Source organism: Euleptes europaea, chromosome 5 (genome assembly GCF_029931775.1).
Source record: "Euleptes europaea isolate rEulEur1 chromosome 5, rEulEur1.hap1, whole genome shotgun sequence".
NCBI classification, from domain to species: Eukaryota; Metazoa; Chordata; class Lepidosauria; order Squamata; family Sphaerodactylidae; genus Euleptes; species Euleptes europaea.
In genome coordinates, this window is record NC_079316.1 from 72,882,030 (window position 1) to 72,905,039 (window position 23,010).

At 44.1% G+C, this 23,010-nt stretch overlaps 1 protein-coding gene across 2 annotated transcripts in view; it reads left to right on the forward strand.

The window, feature by feature from the left end:
* DOCK1 (dedicator of cytokinesis 1) overlaps window positions 1-23,010 on the forward strand; it is a 530,876-nt gene that overhangs the window by 463,031 nt on the left and 44,835 nt on the right. For both annotated transcript variants that reach the window (XM_056850272.1, XM_056850273.1), the window contains 6 exons: window positions 2,644-2,785; window positions 3,338-3,416; window positions 10,980-11,064; window positions 12,819-12,905; window positions 19,270-19,446; window positions 22,175-22,258. In XM_056850272.1, coding sequence (XP_056706250.1) covers window positions 2,644-2,785; window positions 3,338-3,416; window positions 10,980-11,064; window positions 12,819-12,905; window positions 19,270-19,446; window positions 22,175-22,258 — 654 coding nt within the window. The remainder of the gene's footprint in view (window positions 1-2,643; window positions 2,786-3,337; window positions 3,417-10,979; window positions 11,065-12,818; window positions 12,906-19,269; window positions 19,447-22,174; window positions 22,259-23,010) is intronic.

Consider the following 23,010-nt stretch of genomic DNA (forward strand, 5'->3'; position numbering starts at 1 on the left):
GATCTCTGTGAAGAATAAAGAATTGATAAACAACAACTATTTTAAACTATGGAGTAAAATAAAAACTGATATGATCATTTGGTCAAATAAAAAGTTGTCATTATTGGGACGTATATCAACAGTCCAAATGAACATTTTACCAAGGATACTCTTCTTATTCCAAAATTTACCTATAATATCACATGTCAAATACTTTGATACCTGGAGAAAAGACATATTAAATTACATCTGGCAAGGGAAAAAACCGAGGATTGCTTATAAATATTTGGTGGATCTTAAAGTTAGAGGAGGTTTAACACTACCTAATATTCAACTCTACGCTGAAGCGGCAGCTTTAACATGGCTAAAAGACTGGATGGACTTATCTAACGTGCGTTTGTTAGATCTTGAAGGTTTCAACAACATAAGTAGATGGCATGGCTATTTATGATACGATAAAATCAAGATACATGCATCATTTCGTAATCATATAATCAGATCTGCCTTACTTCGCACTTGGATGAGATATAAACATATTTTTGAACCAGCAACACCGATGTGGATATCACCCCAAGAAATGTTGACATTACGCCCACTTAGACCGGACAAATTTATCACTTACCAGGAATTAATTAACTGGGAAAGGAAAAAATGTTCACTAAAAGACTTTCAGTTACTTAAAGATGATTTACAATGGCTTCAATACTGTCAGATTAAATCAGTCTTTGCACAAGATATGAAAAATGGATTTTCTAAAGAAAAATCGCTCTTTCATAAGATGGTACTAGATAACGACACTCAACTGATTTCTAAAATGTATAATCTTCTTTTAACAATATATTGTGAACAGGAGACAATTAAACCAACAATGATTGATTGGGCTCAAAATGTGGGACATGATATTGTTTTAAACAAATGGGAACGATTATGGTCGAAAGACCTGAAAGGAATAAATGCGCAGTCAGTTCGAGAAAATATTTATAAAATGATGTATCGATGGCATTTAACACCTAAGAAGATTGCAAGGATTTACAAAATGACGTCCCCTAAATGTTGGAAATGTAACAAGGAAGTTGGTTCCTTTTACCATATGTGGTGAACCTGTGACAAAGCCAAGGATTTTTGGGATATGATTTATAACGAATTAAGATTGATACTACAAAAAAATATACCCAAAATACCAGAAATGATGCTACTAAGTATGATACCTGATGACTTGTCAACACAAAGAAACTTTTTAATTTACGCTACAACAGCTGCAAGATTGCTCTACGCAGCAAAATGGAAAGGGGCAGATACTCCTGGGGGAAAAGACTGGATTATGAAAATGTTTGACCTGGTGGAAATGGCAAAACTTACAGCTACTATAAATCAAAAAGACAATGTTCGATTTATGGGGGAATGGGAGGCTTGGATTAAATATTGCGAATATGAACTAAAACTGGGAAAAATGCAAGAATACCTTTTAATCTGATCTAAATGACATTATTAATATTAAGAATTATAACCATTTATATCAATAGAGTATGTTATATGAAATTTACATGAAATTTAAATGAATTTAAGAATAATCAAGATCAGACTATATCACGTTGGGATAAAATACTTTATTAAGAGGCGGACAGAGGTGATGGGGAAGTCAAAGAAATTTCCTTTATCTTTTCTCTTTTTCTGTAATGTTTATATGTTCTTAGTTATTATGGAAAATTTCTATTATAAAAACCAATAAAAAAATTTTTTTAAAAAAAAAACAATTTTAGAAAGGTAAAGAAACTGCCTTGTATAGAAGTCAGGTTGTTGGTAAATCTAGTTGAATAGTTGGTGGACTATAAAAAATAAATAAGGCTCTCTAACGTCTCAGGCTGGTTTTTTCCCCCGGGCCTCATTACTTGATATTTTTTTAAATGGAGAAGCTTCTATTAAAAAGAAAGCAACTTCAATTTTAGATAGGAGAATTAAACAATAGAAATATTGTTAAAAAATAAAGTTAGCACTGTCAAAACCAGTTGAATATTTCACAAGACGAGAGTTATTACGTAATTGCAAAAGTATTAATATCGTAGAGAACTAATGAGTAAGCAATAATTAACATTATTATTAAGAAACTAGAATAGTCTGTAATTAAGGAAAATTATTGTAATGATATCAAAATTTTATACATTCACCCAGAATTTGTTTTTTCTACTTTTTAAAATTATTATTTTATGTTTGTATTGTAAGTTGTTGTTGTATTTAACTTTTTCACGTATTCTATTCTTGTTTGTATTCTTATTGAAATGAAATTTTAAAAAAACTTTTTTTAAAAAAACAAAAATTTAACATGGCAGTGATTGAACCTGAGACTGGAGGGATGAGAGTTCCACCTGCTTCATTGAAAAAGTCTACAGCCACTTGGGGAGTTTCTTTTCTCAAATTATGCGTCATGTGTAATTAGGCCCCCCACACAGCATTTTTCAGCAGCTCTCTTACCACAGATGTAACTTATCAGTTGGGCCAAATTTACTGATTAAAAGTCACACATTTCCCCAATCCCCGACAAATTAATTATGGCAGGCAAATGCTCACAAAATTGCCAGTGTCCGATTTTCTTGTCTGTTGATGTATATTTGCTTCTTGTTTTTGGATCTATGGTTCCCACACATTTCAATTTTTATTTGTTTTCAGAACAAAGTTTTTATTTATCGGGGGAAAGAATATGAGCGTCGCGAAGATTTTGAGGCAAGATTGTTAACCCAGTTCCCCAATGCTGAAAAAATGAAGACAACGTCTCCCCCAGGCGAAGACATTAAAAATTCCCCAGGACAGTGTATCCTTTAAAAATGGCCTATAGATGTAATTGGTCCCCTTCTGTGATAACATACAAGCTTTACTACCCTTTCCTGTGTATTTTTTATGTATAGTCTGTATTTTTCATGTGCATTTTTTCAGTTGATGTTTATTTTATTTACTAGCTAAATTTATATACTGCCTTTCATCCATCATGGGTAGGGTTGCCAAGTTCCTCTTCTCAACTGGCGGAAGGTTTTTGGGGCGGAGCCTGAGGAGGGTGGGGTTTGGGGAGGGACTTCAATGCCATAGAGTCTGATTGCCAAAGCGGCCATTTTCTCCAGGTGGACTGATCTCTATCGGCTTGAGATCAGTTGTAATAGCAGCTAGTACGTGGAGGTTGGCAACCCTAATCATGGAGCAAGGTGGAATACATAGAGTTCCAGGAGCCCACTCATTCTGGCTTTGACCGGATCTAACCCTGCACCAGCAAAGTTGGGACATCATATGCTTTCAATCCCCATACTGGGATTATTTCTCGGATGGTTCATTTTAACTTCATATCTTTACAGTTCTTAACCCTAAAATTCAGATATTCAGTGCTTCACTGTAAAGCCAAAACTCGATTTACCAGCAAAGTTTCACAAGCCAGTATCAGAACAAATTTTAAGGTATGATTATTTTACTTTTAAAGCCTTCCACAGTTACATCTGCTTGCTTGCTTGGGTTTTTTCCTACTTCCCCACAGCAATGTGGTGCATTCCTTTGCCTCCTGGCTTTTCTGTGATCTTTCTCAAACTGGTTTGCTCTGAAGTTTTGGGAAAGACTGCAGTAAAGCCTGAATGGCTGCTGGGTGGGTAGGAAAATTCAAATTTTCACTCTGACATGGCAGCCATTTTCCCTGATCTTGTCCCTTCAGCGGCCATGACCCTTCCTCACCACTACCTCTGTGGGCCTTTTTATTTTTTAAAAAAAACCTGGAACTAGAATATAATTATATCAATATAACATTATGCCAGTACGAATAATATGTCCTTTGAATCCCCAGCTTTTATTTTTAAAGAAGTAAGTCCCTAGCTCCTTTCCTTGTGGAAATACAAGGGGAAAGGCATACCTCCACAACAAAAAGGGCTAGAGACTCATTTTTTAAAAGCTGGGAATACAGAGAACCAGTTAAACATATTTGCATAATGTTATATAGATATTATGATATGCTAGCGCAGATTTTTTTTAAATTGCAAGGGAAGGGGTTTGGTTCCTGCTGAGGGACTGGGTGTGAGAGTCCCCAACCTAGCTGGGCAAACCTCGCCAAATCAATTGCTCAGACTTGCATGCAGAAACAAAAGATTTATTGAAGGCTTCAGATAGAGAAGACAGTCTCATGGATTCAAAGTTGCGAGTGACTAGCTTATCGGGGTTACAGCATTTATCTACTACAGGGCATGAAGGTTCACACGCAAGGCATGGGAGGGTACAAGGCAAAGCGGTGCAGCACAAAACATCAAACAGACCCGAAGAGACAGGGAGGGCTATCAGCATTTCAAGGCCGGACTCGGCCCGAGGGAGTGAAGGCAGAGAGCACAGCAGGGGAGGAGAGGTGGCACCTGGGCGCCATGGACGAGGCGGGGGACTCAGGAAGATACATGGAGGTGCGAACTGCTTGTACGAGTTCAAAGGGGTAGAGATGGCAACAGATAAGAGCCAGAACCAGATGGCCCTCACATTCTGCCCCCCTTAAGGCCTCCCTCCCACGAGTTCGGGAGGCCGAGGCTTCTCGGGGTAGGCGCAATGGAATTCGTGTACGAGTCGGGGGGCTGCCATATGGGGGGCGGCGACCCACTCATCGTGTGCAGCGCCCAGATGTTTCCACCGCACAAAGTAAAACAGTTTTCCTTTCTTCCACTTGGAATCCAAGACCTTGGACACTTCCATGTGGGTATTCCCCCCCACAACAGTGGGCACTTCAGGTTTGGAAGGGGGGTGGAACTGGGGAGCGGAAACGAAAGGTTTGAGTAGACTAATGTGAAAAACGGGGTGCACGCCCCGCAGAGTTTTGGGTAGATCCAGCTCCACAGTTACCTCGTTGATCACCCGGGTAATGGGAAAGGGACCCACATAGCGGTCATTGAGTTTTTTACAGGGTCGGAGGGAACGCAGATTTTTTGTAGAAAGGTAAACCTGTTCTCCCACCCGGAGTTCCCATCCCTGCGTTCGGTGTTTATCGGCCTGTTCCTTGTATTTCCGCTTGGCCCGTTCAAGGTTCTTTTGTAGCCAGGGCCAAGTGGAACTGACCGCCCGTACCCATTCCTGCATCTCAGGCACTGCCTCGAGTTCGGGGGTGACAGGGGCGGCACCGAATGGGCCGAAATCGGTCCCGTATACCACTCGAAAAGGGCTAAACCCTGTGGAGGAGTGGGGGGCATTGTTGTACGCATATTCGGCGAAAGGTAACAAGTCCACCCAGTCATCCTGATGGTAATTGACATAGCATCGGAGGTAGCACTCGACCACGGCATTCACCCGTTCGGTCTGACCATCAGTTTGAGGGTGGTAGGCAGACGAGAGACCCTGTTCCCCCACCCCCATGAGTTTTAAGAAGGCCCGCCAGAATTTGGCGACGAACTGAACCCCCCTGTCGGAGAGGACCTTCCTAGGGATCGAGTGAAGCCTGAGGACATGGGTGACAAACATTTTGGCCAACCCCTGTGCCGACGGGAGTCCCGCGCAGGGGACAAAGTGGACCTGCTTGGAAAAGAGGTCGGTAATGACCCACAGTACGGTTTTGCCCCTGCTGGGAGGTAGATCGGTGATGAAATCCATGGCGATTACCTCCCATGGCCGGGTGGGGGTTTCCAGGGGTTTCAGAAGCCCTGGGGTTTTACCCCCCCTGTTCTTGGCGGTGGCGCATATGGGACAACTGCGCACGTACAGTTCTACGTCCGCCCTCATGCCCGGCCACCAGAACTGTCGTCTCACTAAATGTAACGTCTTGACAAACCCAAAGTGACCGGCCAGCTTGGCTCCGTGGACCAGTCCCAAAACCTCCTTGCGAAGGGAGGCTGGGACATAGAGTTTCCCTCCCTGCACCCACCAGGATTCCTGTTGCTCTATACCGGATGGGAGCATCTGCTGCTCCGCTTCCTGTAGGGACGCCTCTCGGAGGCGTTGTTGAAAAGCCTCCGGAATTCCCTTGAGCGAGGGACCACTGGGGTGGCGGGTTTGTGACCGGGTGGAGACCGCCAAAGCAAGGATCTCTCCTCTTTGCTCAGGAGTGAATAGCGAGTCCACTGGACGATCAAAATCATTGCGGTACTGGGGGAGTCGGGATAGAGCATCCGCTAGGGCGTTTTCTTTGCCGGGAACGTGTTTGAGAGTGAACCGGAATTTGGCAAAGAATTGAGCCCAACGTATTTGTTTGGCGTTAAGCTTTCTAGCCCCTTTGAGGGCTTCCAGATTCTTGTGATCGGTGCACACCTCAAACGGGAATTCCGCCCCCTCTAGAAAATGTCTCCACACAGTGAGAGCATGCTTGACTGCCGCAGCTTCTTTCTCCCAGATGGCCCAGTTGATTTCGGACTGGGTAAACTTCTTGGAGAAATAGGCGCATGGCCTTAAGGCGCCGTTTTCGTCCCTCTGCAGAAGTGCCCCTCCCATAGCCACATCGGAGGCGTCCACCTGGACCACAAACGGTTTGGTACAGTCCGGGTGCGCCAGGACCGGCTCGGACGAGAAGAGTAGCTTCAAGTCCTCAAAAGCCTGTTGGCAGGGAGGGGACCACTGCAAGCGGGCCGAAGGCAAAGCGGCATTAGCACCCTTTCCCTTGGTGCGCAGGAGGGAAGTGAGGGGAAGGGCCACCCGTGCAAAGTTGGGGATGAAATTGCGGTAGAAGTTGGCAAACCCCAAGAACTGTTGCAGTTGTTTGCGTGTGGTAGGGGGTTCCCAATCCCGTACTGCCTGAACCTTTCCAGGATCCATTTCTAACCCCTGGTGGGAGATTACATAGCCTAAAAAGGTAATGGAGGGCTGGTGGAATTCACATTTAGACACCTTAGCATATAACTTGTGGTCCCGTAACCGCTGGAGGACCTCTCGCACCAGCCGGACATGCTCTTCCATGGTTTCAGAATAAATGAGTATATCATCCAAAAATACCACCACCCCCCTAAATAACAAATCATGTAACACTTCATTGATTAATTGCATAAACACACTCGGAGCCCCAGAAAGTCCGAACGGCATCACTAAATACTCAAACATGCCAAAACAGCTCAAAAAAGCCGTTTTGGGTTCGTCCCCCTCTTTTATGCGGATGCGTTGATAGGCTTCCACTAAATCCAGTTTGGTGAAAATCCGGCCCTCCTTCAATTGTGCTAGCAGGTCTGGAATGAGAGGGAGGGGGTAAGCGTTAGACTGCGTGACAGCGTTGAGTCTTCGAAAGTCTATACACAGTCTTAAGTCACCCGTTTTCTTTTTGACAAAAAAGGCTGGGGCGGAGTACGGAGCTTTGGAGGGACGGATGAAACCCCTCGCCAAGTTGGTGTCCAAATAGTCCCGCAACACTGCCTTTTCACTGGGGCTCATGGGGTATACCTTCCCCTTGGATAACTTGCTGTCTCCAACAATTTCAATCGCACAGTCAGTCTCCCGGTGCGGGGGCAGTTCGTCACACTCCCGCACATCAAAAACATCAGAGTACTGGGAGTATTCCGAGGGCAAGTTAGGGGTATTGGGAACGGGTCCCGGGAAACCCACTAGGGCAGCCGCCGGGGTACCGGGCATACGACCCCTGTCATGCATGGCGCAGGGATTCTCTGGGAAAGTCAGGAGTCGTTTGACCCAATCAATGGAGGGGTTGTGGCCCCGCAGCCAGTTCATCCCCAAAACTACGGGGGCAACTATGGGGGCGATGGTAAAGTACAGTTGTTCCCAATGCTCCCCCACAGTCATGACTACCGCGGTAGTTCGGTGAGTGACGGGCCCCTTCTTAAAGTCACTCCCGTCCATCTGGGAAAAGCGGAGAGGACCCAGGAGACGTTTGCGGCGGACCTGCAACTTCCGGGCCGCCTCCTCACTAATCAAGGTGCGGGCGCATCCCGAGTCCACTAGCGCGGGGAACTCTAAAACTGGACCCCCTTTTGGTAAAGAGAGGTGGACCCAGACATAAACATTATCCTCTTGGGCGCTTACCATGGAGCTCCTTGCACAACGGGCGGAGCGGTCTGCTGAGGAGCCCCCCTTACAGCAGACCGACGGCGTTTTTTGCCGGCGTGTCCCACTCTTCCTCCTCACTGGACGAGGGGGACGAGGTATTTGTAATCCGTGACTCGGCAGAGTCAGAGGATGCATTGGTAATCCGGGGTCCCGATGGACCCGTCGAGTTGGCGGCCCCGTTCAAGGCGTGCGCGTGTAGCGCCGAGGGAGTGCTCCGTCGTCCCGGAGCGTTGCTTCGGCGTCGAGGTTGACCCTCTGCGGGAGCCTTCTCTGGTTCATTCGGGACGGGACGAATGGGAGCAGGGCATCCGGAGCGGGACGGGCATTGGGAGGCGAAGTGACCTTTTCCTCCACAGACCAAGCACACCCCTGCCTCGAAGCGTTTGCGGCGCTCCGCTGACGTGGGGCCGCTACCGCCTGGGGTACGAGGGTCACGGACCCCACTAAATCTGTCTCCTTTCGGTTTAAAGTCGTGGCCGGAATGTTGCTTAGACAAGGTCAGGAGCTGCTTCCTATTTTCGATGTCGGCGGCGTGGCGCACCCAACCCTCAACATCAGGGGGGTTACCTTGCATAAAGGCCCAATGCTGCAGGTCCAGGTTCAGGCCCTCCCTAAACAACTGCACACGGGTAGCCTCACTCCAGTCCAGAATCCGACTCGATAAGGACTGGAACTCGCTCGCATACTGCGCCACCGACTTAGTCCCTTGGCGCAGTTGCATCAGAGCGGCTTTGGCCCGCTCCCCCAGATTCGGGTCCTCGAACCGGTTTCGGAGTGCGATCATAAAGTCATCCAAACTCCGTAGCACAGGGGAGCGGAGCTCGTACTGTAACACCATCCACGCGGCCGCTTCGCCTTGCAGGAGGGAGGCCACATACTGGACCTGGGACTCTTCGGAGGTAAAGGTCCGGCCCTGCTCCCGCATAAAAATGTCCACTTGGACCATGAGAAAGGTCAACTGGTCCCCCGACCCATCATACGTGATTTTCAGGTCCCGGCGGGCCGGAGTGCTGGGAGGAGGCGCGGGGGGAGCCGCCGGTGTCCCATCCGGAGGGTTACCGGGCGGGGGCTGAACCTTCAGCGCGTCCATGGCAGCAGCCATCTCCTGCATCACAATCTGCATGGCATCTATGCGTTCCACCATGGCTTGGCGTTCCTCCTGCCACTGTCTCCGCTCCTCATCCATCAGAGCGTCCCGACGAGCGGGGTCGTCCTCGAATCCCGTACCCGTCAAGGCCAAGCGGCGGTGCTTTGCCTCGGTCCGGGAGAGTGACCAACCTTTCGGAGAATCCAGCCAAGTGTTAAAGGTGTTCTTGGGTCTTGTGCCCGGACCCGGTCCCGGGTGCGGCATGCCTGGTACCTTCCGCTTGGCTTCCTCATCCTTTGGGTCCGGCTTCTCCGGTACGCCGCTTCCGTCCGGAGAGGCCGGAGGAGTAGTCTTATCCTCGTCGCCTGGCATTGCTGTCCCGTAGGGCACAGGTGCAGAACGAAGAGGCAAGGACTCGCAACTTAATGTGAGAGTCCCCAACCTAGCTGGGCAAACCTCGCCAAATCAATTGCTCAGACTTGCATGCAGAAACAAAAGATTTATTGAAGGCTTCAGATAGAGAAGACAGTCTCATGGATTCAAAGTTGCGAGTGACTAGCTTATCGGGGTTACAGCATTTATCTACTACAGGGCATGAAGGTTCACACGCAAGGCATGGGAGGGTACAAGGCAAAGCGGTGCAGCACAAAACATCAAACAGACCCGAAGAGACAGTGAGGGCTATCAGCATTTCAAGGCCGGACTCGGCCCGAGGGAGTGAAGGCAGAGAGCACAGCAGGGGAGGAGAGGTGGCACCTGGGCGCCATGGACGAGGCGGGGGACTCAGGAAGATACATGGAGGTGCGAACTGCTTGTACGAGTTCAAAGGGGTAGAGATGGCAACAGATAAGAGCCAGAACCAGATGGCCCTCACACTGGGGCAAGGAAACCTGCCATGTGGAAACCCTGTTGCCACTGCACGTTTTCAGTAGCTGCCCCGGCAGCAGGGAAACCACAGAAGCATGTCCCTCTGTGGAAACCACTGTGGAAATCACGGGAAGACCCATAGTGTAAGTAAGCACAGGGGAAAGACTTAGGTCCTATTGAGACATTACTTGGTTAAAAGTGATATGACTCTTGCCAAACTCTTTCCACTTGAAGTGGAATACCTTTATTGTATGTAAAAATAAAGGTTTGGAAATGTCCTACCAGCAGCCAGACACAAATCTGCCCGACACAGATGAACCCCATGACCATCCTTGGTATATGTTTCCTGTAGGGTTGCCAGGTCCCTCTTTGCCACCAGCGGGAGGTTTTGGGGGCAGAGTCTGAGGAGGGTGGGGTTTGGGGAGGGCAGGGAGTTCAGTGTCATAGAGTCCAATTGCCAAAGCGGCCATTTTCTCCAGGTGAACTGATCTCTGTCGGCTGGAGATCAGTTGTAATAGCAGGACATCTCCAGCTACTACCTGGAGGTTGGCAACTCTAGTTTTCTGGTTACTGTAAATAATAGTCTATGAGGCGATCAACAATAAGTTGTCTTGCTGTGTGAGATGTTGGTTTGTAAAAATAATTAAATTTATTTGAAAGTACAATTTCATTTATGATATTTGTTACTCTTCTGAAGTATGATAGTGAGTGCTAGAAACAACTAACATAACGGTGTCTAGGCAGATCAAGATAATGTTGTGGATTTATAAACTTTTTTGCAAGGCTTTTTAAAAGCCTTTTATTGTTTGCCTCCAATCTCTTAAATCAAAGTTAGATTAATCTTTTAGTCAATTGGGATCAGTGCATACATAAGAGTCATTTTAAATTACTACAGCTGTCGTCACAGGGAAAGCTGTTTTTGAGATACGGCTGGTGATTTAAGAGTCATTGTAGTGGCTTGACTTGCACAGATATATTTGTATTAATCATGTGTACTTATTTGTAGTGCTTATGCATATTATTATAAGAAAATATTTATGCAAGTCTATATTTCCCTTTTTTCTTCTAGCTTCTATAGAGTGAATGAGGTTCAGCGATTTGAATATTCACGACCAATTCGAAAAGGAGAGAAAAACCCTGACAATGAATTTGCGGTACTTTTTATATTTGTGCTGTATAAAACAATGGTCATCAGAAATACTCTTTACTGGTGTTCAACAATAGATATTCTATTCTTTTTTATTAGTGATTATGACATAATTTTATACAGGGTATTATGAGTACCAAAATTTTGGCTCATTAAACTGGGGCATGTGTTGTTTTGAAGTTGTTAAGTCAGGGGTGTCAAATTAATTTATTACGAGGGCCAGATATGACATAAGTGTCATTTGGTTGGGCCGGGACATGCCTCGCCCACCAAGATAGGGACTGGGAGGGGGTCGCTGCCTTGGCTGGTTTGTGGGCCAGATAAGAGCTCTCAAGGGGCCGGATGTGACCCCCTGGCCATATGTTTGACACCCCTGTGTTAAGTACTTACACTGTTACCCTAAGGAGTGTTACACCATGAACTGTGCTTAGGGTAGCCTTGTTAATCACTTAGGCTGAAATCCTGAGGACCGTTTCCTGGGACAAACCCCATTGAACAATGTGACTGCTGTGTAGACCTGCTTAGGATTGCTCTTTTAGTGTGAAAAAAATGGAGCTTCCTGAGAGGAAGGAGCCTTTGAAGGGATTTCCCAGGAAACCTTCAGCATAGTTTACCTACTATGAAATATATAACAATTGTGAAAATTTAGTCCAATAATCAGCTTCCATGTTGGAACGTTAAGGTTTAAGTCTGATGTATTGTAGGTCCTTTGATGTGGATGGCAGAATCACAGTGGTGTTGTGATAGGCCATGTTAAATAAAACTACACAGCTATTTCCCCAGAGAAATTTGAAGTATTTTTTCATTCTTACCTTTTATATTCACTGCCTGATCCACTCACAATGACAGCCCATTCCTAAAAGCTGCAGCGGCCGGGGACGGCATGGTTGCTGCGCTGCTGTGGTGCCTCCAATGAGGTTTCGCAGCCACTGTGCAGGGAAAAAGGTTTTTTAAAATATTTTAAAACCCAAAAATGGGGGGAAAGTCCCCATAGCAAGCAGCAGTGCTGCACCACCAAAAAGGTGGTGCAGCAATACTGTTGCGTTAGGGGGGCTTTCCCTGGCCAAAAGGGGTTAGGAAGATGCCTAACGGCAGCTCCGCCCCCCATAAAGCCCTGGGAATGCCTCCTTGGATGCCAGCATGGGGATTTACGCCAGGAGGATGCCAATGGGATGCCGCACTAGTGTCCAGCGGCCATGCTGCCACCGTGGTTCAGGGGGCCAGCAGAAGTGCCCCTAGTGCCAATTTGCATGGCGCAAGTGGCACAGATGCCGGCATAGGGGTAACCACTGCCTCCTAAGACCATTCGGCCCCCACCCTTCAGGAATGCACTGTGACAGCACAGTTGAATACAGTGTGTTAATGTTGGGTATTTGCCACAAAACTGATCAAATCCATGCTATGGGGAGACCAGCACATGAGGTGAGACTCTCTTTACCTGTGCTCCAAACTGTAGGCCAGTGCTGCTTTGCGTGGTGCTTTTGAAGTTCATGGGGCTTGCAGAAACAATTCATAAGATCATCTGTACCTGAATTGCACATGTGCAAGTCCTTGACCATATACTAAGGGGCACACTGCAAAGTATTACACACAAGGATTTGTCAGGCACATAAGACAATCTTTTAGATTTGTCTGGTGATTTTAAAAAAATCTAGTAAATGGCTAAGGGTTTTGTGTTAATGGAAATATAAATTATTAGTCAGGCTGAAGGCTATCAATCTGCCTATATTCTACTTTAAAACGTTTATTTTAAATTTGCAGAATATGTGGATTGAGAGAACCATTTATGTGACGGGATATAAATTACCTGGGATTTTAAGATGGTTTGAAGTCAGATCAGTTTTCATGGTAAGTTCAATTCGGATGGTATTTACCAATTTATCTTAATAACATGGCAGCTATTTTTTTAAAATACTCCAATATCTTTATGATGCCTATATTTGATGTGGATGACTGTCCAGTTTAAATGTATTTGTTTTCCTACAGGAAACTTTTTGTAAATTCTAGGTTTGCAAGTTCACTATACTGTGGTTAATCACAGGATCTTATGATTAATTTCTTAAAGCCCATTCCTGAGCTTTCGGCGGCCGGGGATGGTGTGGGCAAAGCGCCGCTGTGGCGCCTCCAAAGCCGTTTCCCAGCCACCGAAAGGCTTTAAAAAGCCTTTCGGCTGCTTTTTATTTTTTAAAATGGGGCATTTTGCCCCACTAAGAACAGCGAGGCTGCGCCAGCAAAAAAGCAGATGCAGCAACGCTGTTCTCCCTGCCGGCATGCCAGGCCGAAAGGGGACAGGAAGCTGCCTGCTGGCAGCTCCGCCCCCCGGCACGCCCCGGGAATGCCCCCCCAGGACGCCGGCATGGGGCTTTGCGCCAGTGGGAATCGGGCGGAAGGCCCAGCCAACGTCTCTTGGCAGCCGGGAGACCGACATCTGGGTCCACCCCACCGGCGTCAGAGCCCACCTGGACGGCATAAGTGGAACGTCCGGTGGCAGCCGGCCCATTTATGCCGGTGCAGCCGCTTTTTGGCCTCCAAAGGACTTTTTTCAGCAGCACTAGTCAGTTGGCAACCTTTATAAGGCAGCAGGAACTTTAAAATATATAGGTATTTTATTCAGAATGCATTTGCATAACACTTAAACGTGTTTTAATGTATTTTAATGCAAAATCTGCAGTTTTATGTACTTGGAACAATCATGGATTTTTTTCCTCTTCTATCATTTTTATGGGAAAATTTACAAGTGAAAGCAATTATTCTGAGAATATATTAATTGTCCTGTTTCAAAGTCACATTAATGAGAATTTTTTTAAAAAATGAGCTGAATTTGTAAGAATAATTGAATGCATAGTTGCATTCAGATTGACAATAAATTGAACGAAAAAAGTCTTTGACTGTGTATAGTATAAAATATAACAAAATGTGATTCCACAGTATTAGACCAATGAAACATGTATAATTAATTTTCCCTTTGCAGTATCCACATGATAATGATGCCACACCTCATTATATTGTCTCCAGTCCTATTCTATCTGATTAAAAGCATCTTCATTTTATGAAGATGTTGGTCTGTCTGTAGCAGTAGAAATGAGCAAGAGTCCATCAGCACCTTAAAGACTAACAAAATGTCTGGCAGGATATGAGCTTTCGTGAGTCACAGCTCACTTCTTCAGATGCTCATATAAAGTAAAAGGTAAATGTCCCTTGTGCAAGCACCGGGTCATTACTGACCCATGGGGTGACATTCCGTCCCTACGTTTACTAGGCAGACTTTGTTTATGGGGTGGTTTGCCAGTGCCTTCCCCAGTCATCTTCCCTTTACCCCCAGCAAGCTGGGTCCTCATTTTACCGACCTCGGAAGGATGGAAGGTTGAGTCAACCTTGAGACAGCTACCTGAAACCAGAACTCAGGTCGTGAGCAGAGCTTTGACTGCAGTACTGCAGCTTACCACTCTGCGCCGCGGGGCTCTTTCAGATTCTCACACTCTGCCAGAAATTTTGGTAGTCTTTAAGATACTGCTGGGCTTTTGCTCTTTCCATTTTATGAATTAAGAGTGCAGGCTCCTTTAGGCAGGTACGTTCTTTATGGAACTGTTTAGCTCCACGCGCAGCATCAAATACTGCAGAAATGCTCCAAACAGTGTTTTTACATAAGCCTTTTGTAAGCAAGGGTTAAGGAGCACACTACCGCCACACAATTGAATAATGCAAGAAGAGAGAAAAAGTAACTGCTGACCTCCTATGCACAATATATTTGCTACAAAAGCTGGATTAGCTGTTCCTGAATAATCTTATCAGATGAAAGCTAGCAGGAAAATTGACTTCCTGAATGTATGTAATTCTGAGTTTTAATTCCTGATACAAATACTGAGAGTGTCTTAAAAATCCGAGGAGAAAAGTCATTTTTAAACATGTATTGCAAGGGATAGAAGTGGAACTGGAGGAGTGAAAGAGTCATAACCTATGGATTGTTGTATGTAGGTTACGACAAATATTTTATTTTTAAATTAAAAATTCTGCTAGTTCCGGTCTGACCGTAGCCACCTATCTGTGTTGTGGCTAGATGAAGGGGGATAAAGCACTAGTGTACATTTTTGTTTGACTATTACAGAAGAAATGTATGATTTGTTATGATTAGTATGAGTTAATAAAACAGATACTACTGGCTTACATTGTCAATAAACTAGGGCTGCGCTCTATAGCTCTCCACCTCCTGTGGTTTAGGACTTTACCTAAGTTGCTTCTAAACTGTTGTAACCAGGGAATTTATGAGCAATAGAATAAAGATTACCTACTTCAGAATTTGACAGCAGCCCTTATTACATGCTGAAATGTGTCATTTAGGCCAGCCAGAATTACCTGTGGATCTTCAGCTCTATTCATAATGTCCGTGCCAATGTATTAACGAAATAATTTATTTATTACTTATTGATTTGCAGCATTTATATCCCACCATTCTGCCCCAGTCAGGGCCACCAAAGCTAACCATTAAATCAGCACTATAGAATACATCATAACACCAATTAAAACATAGCTAAAATACATAAGGAGCCCGTGGCGCAGAGTGGTAAGCTGCAGTACTGCAGTCCAAGCTCTGCTCACGACCTTTCGATCCCGACGGAAGTTGGTTTCAGGTAGCTGGCTCAAGGTTGACTCATCCTTCCATCCTTCCGAGGTCGGTAAAATGAGGACCCAGCTTGCTGGGGGTAAAGGGAAGATGACTGGGGTCTGCCTAGTAAACGTTGGGATGTGATGTCACCCCATGGGTCAGGAATGACCCGGTGCTTGCACAGGGGACTTTTACCTTTTTAAAATACATATATAAAACAAAGGACAGCACTCACTGCAGAAGACAGTGATAGAAGGGGTCAGATGAACATCCTTGGCACGGAAGTTCCATAAGTTTAGCACCATGACCAAGAAGGACCTATTTCGGGTTGCCATCTAGCCTCCAAAAGTGGGGCCACCCGAAGCAGGGGCTCCAAGGATGTGGATTTCAGTCACAGCAGTTAGTTCTAACATATATTCGTCTGATTTTCTGGTACTGTGATTAAACAAAGACTTTCTTTTGGAAGGAAAACCGGTTTTGCTTTGATATTTTGCACCATCCTGGTCTGTTTTTGTGAGTGCCCATTACTGCTTTCAGCTAGGCGCGAAGGGGGAGCAGGAAGTTCTGACAGAATCTGACTGCTTTTTGGGTAAGAAGAGTTTCAGGGAGTTATGGAAAACCAGAAGAGCTAATGAAATAATCCCCAAGGCAAAAACAAGATCAGAAGAGAGGGACCTATGAGATAAAGAATAATTGAACTATAACCACCACATATTTTAAGACATCTAGGATCAGCAGGATCCAATAAGAAGAAGAGTTGGTTTTTATTCCGACTTTCTCTACCACTTAAGGCAGAATCAAACCAGCTTACAATCCCCTTCCCCTCCCCACAACAGACACCCTGTGAGGTAGGTGAGGCTGAGAGAGCATGACTTGCCAAAGGTCACCCAGCTGGTTTCGTGTGTAGGAGAGGGGAAACAAATCCAGTTCACCAGATTAGCCTCCTCCTCTCATGTGGAGGAGTGGGGAAGCAAACCTGGTTCTCCAGATCAGACTCCACTCACCAAACCACCGCTCTTAACCACTACACCACGCTGGCTCTCCTATACCACGCTGGCTCTCAATAAGCTGAGTCCAGGACGAAGTTTTAACAGAAGATCTAAGTTATGAGCATTTAGTAAGCCGTCTTCAGAACCAAGGCATAAATGCAAGTGTACAGGATGGTCACCAGTCCAAAGGTCTAATAGTTCTGTGTACTTCTGAAGGCCGTGATTCTTTCCTTCTGATCAGATTACTAACCATACTGATTTATGGATACAACTTGGTTTTAGAATTCCCTTCCAGATATACTCTGTGACCTTGATGGTTGTTCATTTAATGACCTGAGTAGATCTGTGGAACTGAACTAATCTCACTTTAAAAAAAAATCTACACATTCTACATGTCCTCTGCCTTAATTTGTCTGCATAGGTCTTCCTAGGAACCAGATGCATAAGAAGCAAGAGAGTTAATTAGAGTAATGACGTGAAATAATGTTAATGGAATTGGACAATTTAATGAGACTGAGAAGATGGAGGAGGGAGAGAACCAGGAATTAGATGGTACTTAGAGGGAGACACTGCCAAATTAACACAGGATTCTGAATGATTGAAACTAACAGGAAAAAAATGGGAGGAGGAACTTTGGGTGATATCTCTACTGTGTGTGGGCTGAGGTTTCTATCTCTCCAAGAGGAGAAAAGTGATCACTGCTTAATTGAGCATGTTAACATAAATGTATGCTAATCTAAAATTCCCTGTTGCCTAGCATTGAGTCTCACATGACAAATTACTTCCAAATGGCAAAAAATTGTGATCAGGCAAGTTTGAAAACATGCAAGTGGCCAGATAGCATAAGAAATACTGTGTTTACACTGTCTCCTGGTGCAACATTTAATGTCATTTCAGTGGCACCATGGAGGTTGAGTTGGGCGAATACCCATTTTATGCCATTTGTTTGTGCCTGTTTTCCATGATGTCTGGTACGATGGCCAGTATTTATGCACATCTCACATTAACCAGAACATATATATGTGTGCATAGAAAAATAGATTTCCTTATACATTTAGGAAGGAGTAGCATCAGTGTACAGCAATGTATATAGTTTCTATCACATTTTGATCCTACCCTTTCTTCGAGGAGGTAAGTTCACAATTTTATCTTCAAACTTTGTGAAGTAGGATAGATTGAGAAAGTGACTGTATCGAAGTCTCTGAATGTCATGGATCTGAACCCAGCTGTCCCCGGTCGTTGGCTTTTACTCATTTTTGAACTCTTATCCCCTTCATTGTTCATGTTCAATCTAGATGTAGCAAAATCAGCCCTGAGTAGGAGAAACTATTAAATGGTTAAGATCACACTGGTTGACAAATATAACAGAGTTACTTGCCATGTTACTTTGCATTCCCAAATAATGCATAAAACACACTTTTTAAAAATGATAATTAAAGCATGTTAGATGTAATCAGAGTGCAGGTGTAGGAGTGACGATTAGAAAGATTTGATTATAAGTGCCTCTCAGAAATGTGTTAAGCTACTGATAACTAGATAAAAGTGGTCTTATGTAAAGGTTATGCAAATTACTGTAATCAAATACAGACTTGCATTTTTAACACATTCCAATTAACCCCTTAGCTTTTCTATTCTGCCGCTGCATTTGTTTAAAAGAAGCTCTGGTGTGACCTAGAGAGCCTTTGACAAACAGACCCACCCACCCAATGCATGGGAAGCTACTTTTGAACTCTCCTGAGCTTCAGAACTAACCTGTCATGTGACACTCGTGTTGGCTGGAGATCTCCTGCAATTACAACTGATCTCCAGCTGATAGAGATCAGTTCACCTGGAGAAAATGGCCGCTTTGGCAATTGGACACAATGGCATTGAAGTCCCTACCCTCCCCAAACCTCAGAATCCGCCCCCCCCCCACAAATCTCCAGGTGTTTCCCAACCCAGAGCTGGCAACCCAGCACATGAGGCTTTCTAGATCACTTTAATCAAAGGGCTTCCAAATTAGTGTGATGCTGAAATGGGAAGGGAAGGACCCTTTATGCTGAAATTCAGGTTTGTTGGGTCTGTGGAATTGAGACAGTCTGCCAGACTAAACTACATGGCAGCGGCTAAAGTCCTTAGTCCAAGATGCAGTGACAAGATGCACGAGTGGGTAAATAATATAGACGTTGGCTGTGGAAGTTCTGATAGGGAGAGTGGGGGTTCATAGAAGATAGACTGAGTTGGGGGCTGATTTCAGAGGGGTTCAACTGAGGGATGTCACTTCTATGCCTTAAATTATCATCTGTCCTGACCCTTTGGGTTACATATATTTAAACTGGGGTAGGGGGGGAGAATGTCCTGTATATATCTGTAGGCAAATGTAGATAAAATACTTATATTTAGGTTGTCTTACAGTGTGTGATTTGTATTTTTAATAGGAATAATTGTAAAGAACAGTCCTGCCAATACTGATATTAGTTATTTGTACCTTGCATACACATGCTAAAATGAAATTACACTAACATTTATTTCTGCTTTCAAATCTGCTGTTTTCAATTGACAGGTCTGATGATCATTAAACCAATATGGGTACTATGATTATCTGTTTTTAATAACGTACTTATTCATGCCATTACCTCAGGTTGAAATCAGCCCACTTGAAAATGCAATAGAAACCATGCAATTAACAAATGATAAAATCAACAATATGGTTCAGCAACACTTAGATGATCCAAATCTGCCAATTAATCCTCTGTCTATGCTGCTAAATGGCATTGTGGATCCTGCAGTTATGGGTGGCTTCACCAACTATGAAAAGGTATGTTGGTTAGTCTTCTCTCTGAGTATTAATGATTGTATTAGTGCCTCAAATGTGGGAAACATATTACTGATCAATATTGACAGATTGTCTAATTGCGTAGCCATATGAGTGGCTATACAGAGTTTAAGAATGCATGTTGTTTAAACAATATAGATTTTCAACAGAATATTCCCTTTTAGAAGATATATTTTGAATCATTAATCTAAATATTTGTGAAAACCGAAGATCTCTGTGGTCATCTGGCAACAACTTACTGGTGGTCCCTGGCCCTAAGAGTGTGCGGCTGTCCTCGACGAGAGCCGGGTCCTTTTCGACCCTGGCACTGGCCTGCTGGAATGCTCTGTCTGGTGACATCAGGGCCCTGCGGGACCTTAAAGAGTTCTGCAGGGCCTGCAAGACAGAGCTATTCCACCAGGCCTATGGGTGTGGACAGCTGCGAATATCATCTGCTGGCCTCCCTATTCTCCCCCCTCCTGTTATATTATTAATGTCAACTTAGGGGTAACCTGCTGCAAATATCTGGCAATATGAGTAGGGTTTAGGTGCCATCTGTAGTTTTGTAGTTTTTTTAAGTTTTAACTTTTAAATTTGGATTTTATTGTTTTAAATTTAGATTTTGTGGTTAATTTTATTATTGATGAATTAATGCTTTTGTATAATGTTGCCTGCCCTGAGCTGGCTTCGGCTGGGGAGGGAGGGCTATAAATCACAAAATAAAATAAAATAAAACGTGTCTATAGTTTTAACAGGAGCCCTGTGGCGCAGAGTGGTAAGCTGCAGTATTGCAGCCCAAAGCTCTGCTCACGACCTGAGTTCGATCCCGACTGAAGTCGGTTTCAGGTAGCCAGCTCAAGGTTGACTCAGCCTTCCATCCTTCCGAAGTCGGCAAAATGAGTACCCAGCTTGCTGGGGGTAAAGGGAAGATGACTGGGGAAGGCACTGGCAAAACCACCCCATGAACAAAGTCTGCCTAGAAAATGTCGGGATGTGACGTCACCCCATGGGTCAGGAATGACCCAGTGCTTGCACAGGGGACCTTTACCTTTTTATAGTTTTAACAGTATTTTTCACCCGGGGAAGGGGGCAAAATGTGTGCCAATCACTGACCAAAGAGACCATTTGGAAACTCATATGTGCTGAAGATCATTGGAGCTTTGGCTTTGTTATGTTCTTCAAGCTCTCTGTTGTTCCTTTCTTAATGCCATATAGTACATACTTCTTACTTCTGAATTGGCTGTTCCTTTGGGCCAAGGATTGTCAGGTGTACTATCTGTTATAAATTGAAAGGGTTGGATAGTTGTTTTGTGTCATCTGAGGGATCAAAAATAACAGAGTTGGTGAAGTTCCAAAAATAAAGCTCTTGTTTTATTATTTGATATACCGTAACCCATGTAAATGTGCTCAAAATCAGTGATTGCTTTTTCATTAAACTTACAGGAAAGGGTGATATTTTAAATCAAATCATATTGTTTCCTATTGATAGCTGTCTAAAATGGATTCGTAAAGGTGCCTTGCTGTTAGCCTTCCCGGTCTTAAATGTATGCAGACCGCTTATCGTTTTAACTATCCTGTTGTACTCATGGTCATTAACAGCTGACATGCTCAAAATACAAAAGACTTAGGATAGTTTGTAGAAACTGATAATAAGTATAAGAAAAACTTTTTCACACATTGTATAGTTCGGACCCAACTCCTCCACATGAAGCCTGCTGGGTGACCTTGGGCCAGTCACAGTTCTCTCATAAATAACTCTCGCAACCCACACAGAGGCAGGCAATAGCAAACCACCTCTGAACGTCTCTTGTCTTGAAAACCCAATGGGGTCACCATAAGCCAAGTTGGACTTGATGGCAAAATCACACACATAATTCGCTTCAAGAATTCATTGTAACAGCATATTGGCTTGGGTCCCACAGAGGATTTCTACAGATAGAAGGGATTTCTGTCCATTGAATGTGACTTTCTTCCCTGCTGCCCTCTACAGCCTGACATGTCCCTGAAATGCTGTTTACGGAGGGCAGGAGTCCCCCAATAGTACGAGGGGAGAGTTGAAGGCGTGCGGTCAGAAGAGGGCACTGATGAAAATTGCCTTCCCTTCTATCCACATATATTCTCCATGGTGTCCAAGCTACTGAGATGACTATGACTACGTATAGCTTCAGAGGTTATTTGTTATAGGAAGTCTGCCATCAGCCACTATCAGAGTTAACTAAACATGCAACCAACAAATCAATCATTGGCCTTAACCTTGTTTTTATTTTCCGAAAGCAATAACAACAATTTGAAATCAGTGAGCATCCACTCGCAAGTGTTTTCTTCTCCTACTTACTGGGGTGATGTTGGGGGACTGACCTGCAATGCAGACGCTTTGACTACATTTTGACCTTTAGAAGCCTGTGCTAAGATGTACAGTCCACTGTAGAATTTTTCACAGAGAATCATTCAAGCCAGGTGGTCAGGTTTGCTTTGGTCCTCAGGGAATGGTGACAGCCAGTACTTGTAATCCAACACAGGATATAAAAGTAAAAAAAAAACATTATGTTGCTTAGCAGTCTTCATGTTTAAGACTGATTGTTTTGCAAATTTGGTATTGTGCATTGTTGCTATACGAAGTTTAGGGAGACGTAAGGTAAGGTGGAATATTTTTATTGGATCTCCTTGAAGTGACATACCTATTATCCATTCTGTAAAATATCTGAGGTGCTTCATTGTTTGTTTTCCTTAGGCTTTTTTTACTGAGAAGTACGTCCACGACCACCCAGAAGATCATGAAAAGATTGAAAAACTGAAGGACTTAATAGCATGGCAGGTAAAGCAAATTGCCAAGGAGCCGAGTGGCGTTGAGAAGCAGCTTGCTGTCACTTTTGACAAAATTCAGGCATCAAAGTATTCACTGTAGTGTACATATTTGAATGTCTTGAAACAGAAGTTGAAGTTCACTCTTTTGACATAGTTTGTCATTTTATATTCCCCAACATGACTAACATTATTAGCCCATTATTTCAACTCTCACTGTAAAGGTTCAAAATTTAAAGAAATCATAACACTGGAGCTTCCAGCTGATCAACTATCATAGTACAGCTTAATCTTCTGTCACATTTTCCCACATCTGGGACTGATTTTCATCTGCAGTAAAAGAGCACAGGGGTGCATGTATTAATGTTCATCTGCAAATAGTCACAGTTGAATACTTCAGTAAGGATGTATCAGAACTGAGATGAACATTTAATTGTTATTATTAGTTACTTCATGCCAAGCATTTGCTATGTAGGTTAGGACTTACATAGGTTAGGTCAACAAAACTGTGGAAAAGAAAGCAGGGATTAGAAAGTGATAAATGAGTGGTAATTGGATAGATGTAGGGTGACCTTAGAACCATCTAGACAAGGTCTTGCTAAAAAAAACAATCTAAATGGGTTTTGAAAATAAGTAGATGTTTATAGCTGTCTTGGTCCAAACACAAAATCCATAAAGCCCTCAACACCTCTGTTCTCCCTCTTATAGAGTCTTGCTGGATAAGGAGGAAAATGGGCTCTAATCTGGAGAACTGGGTTTGATTCC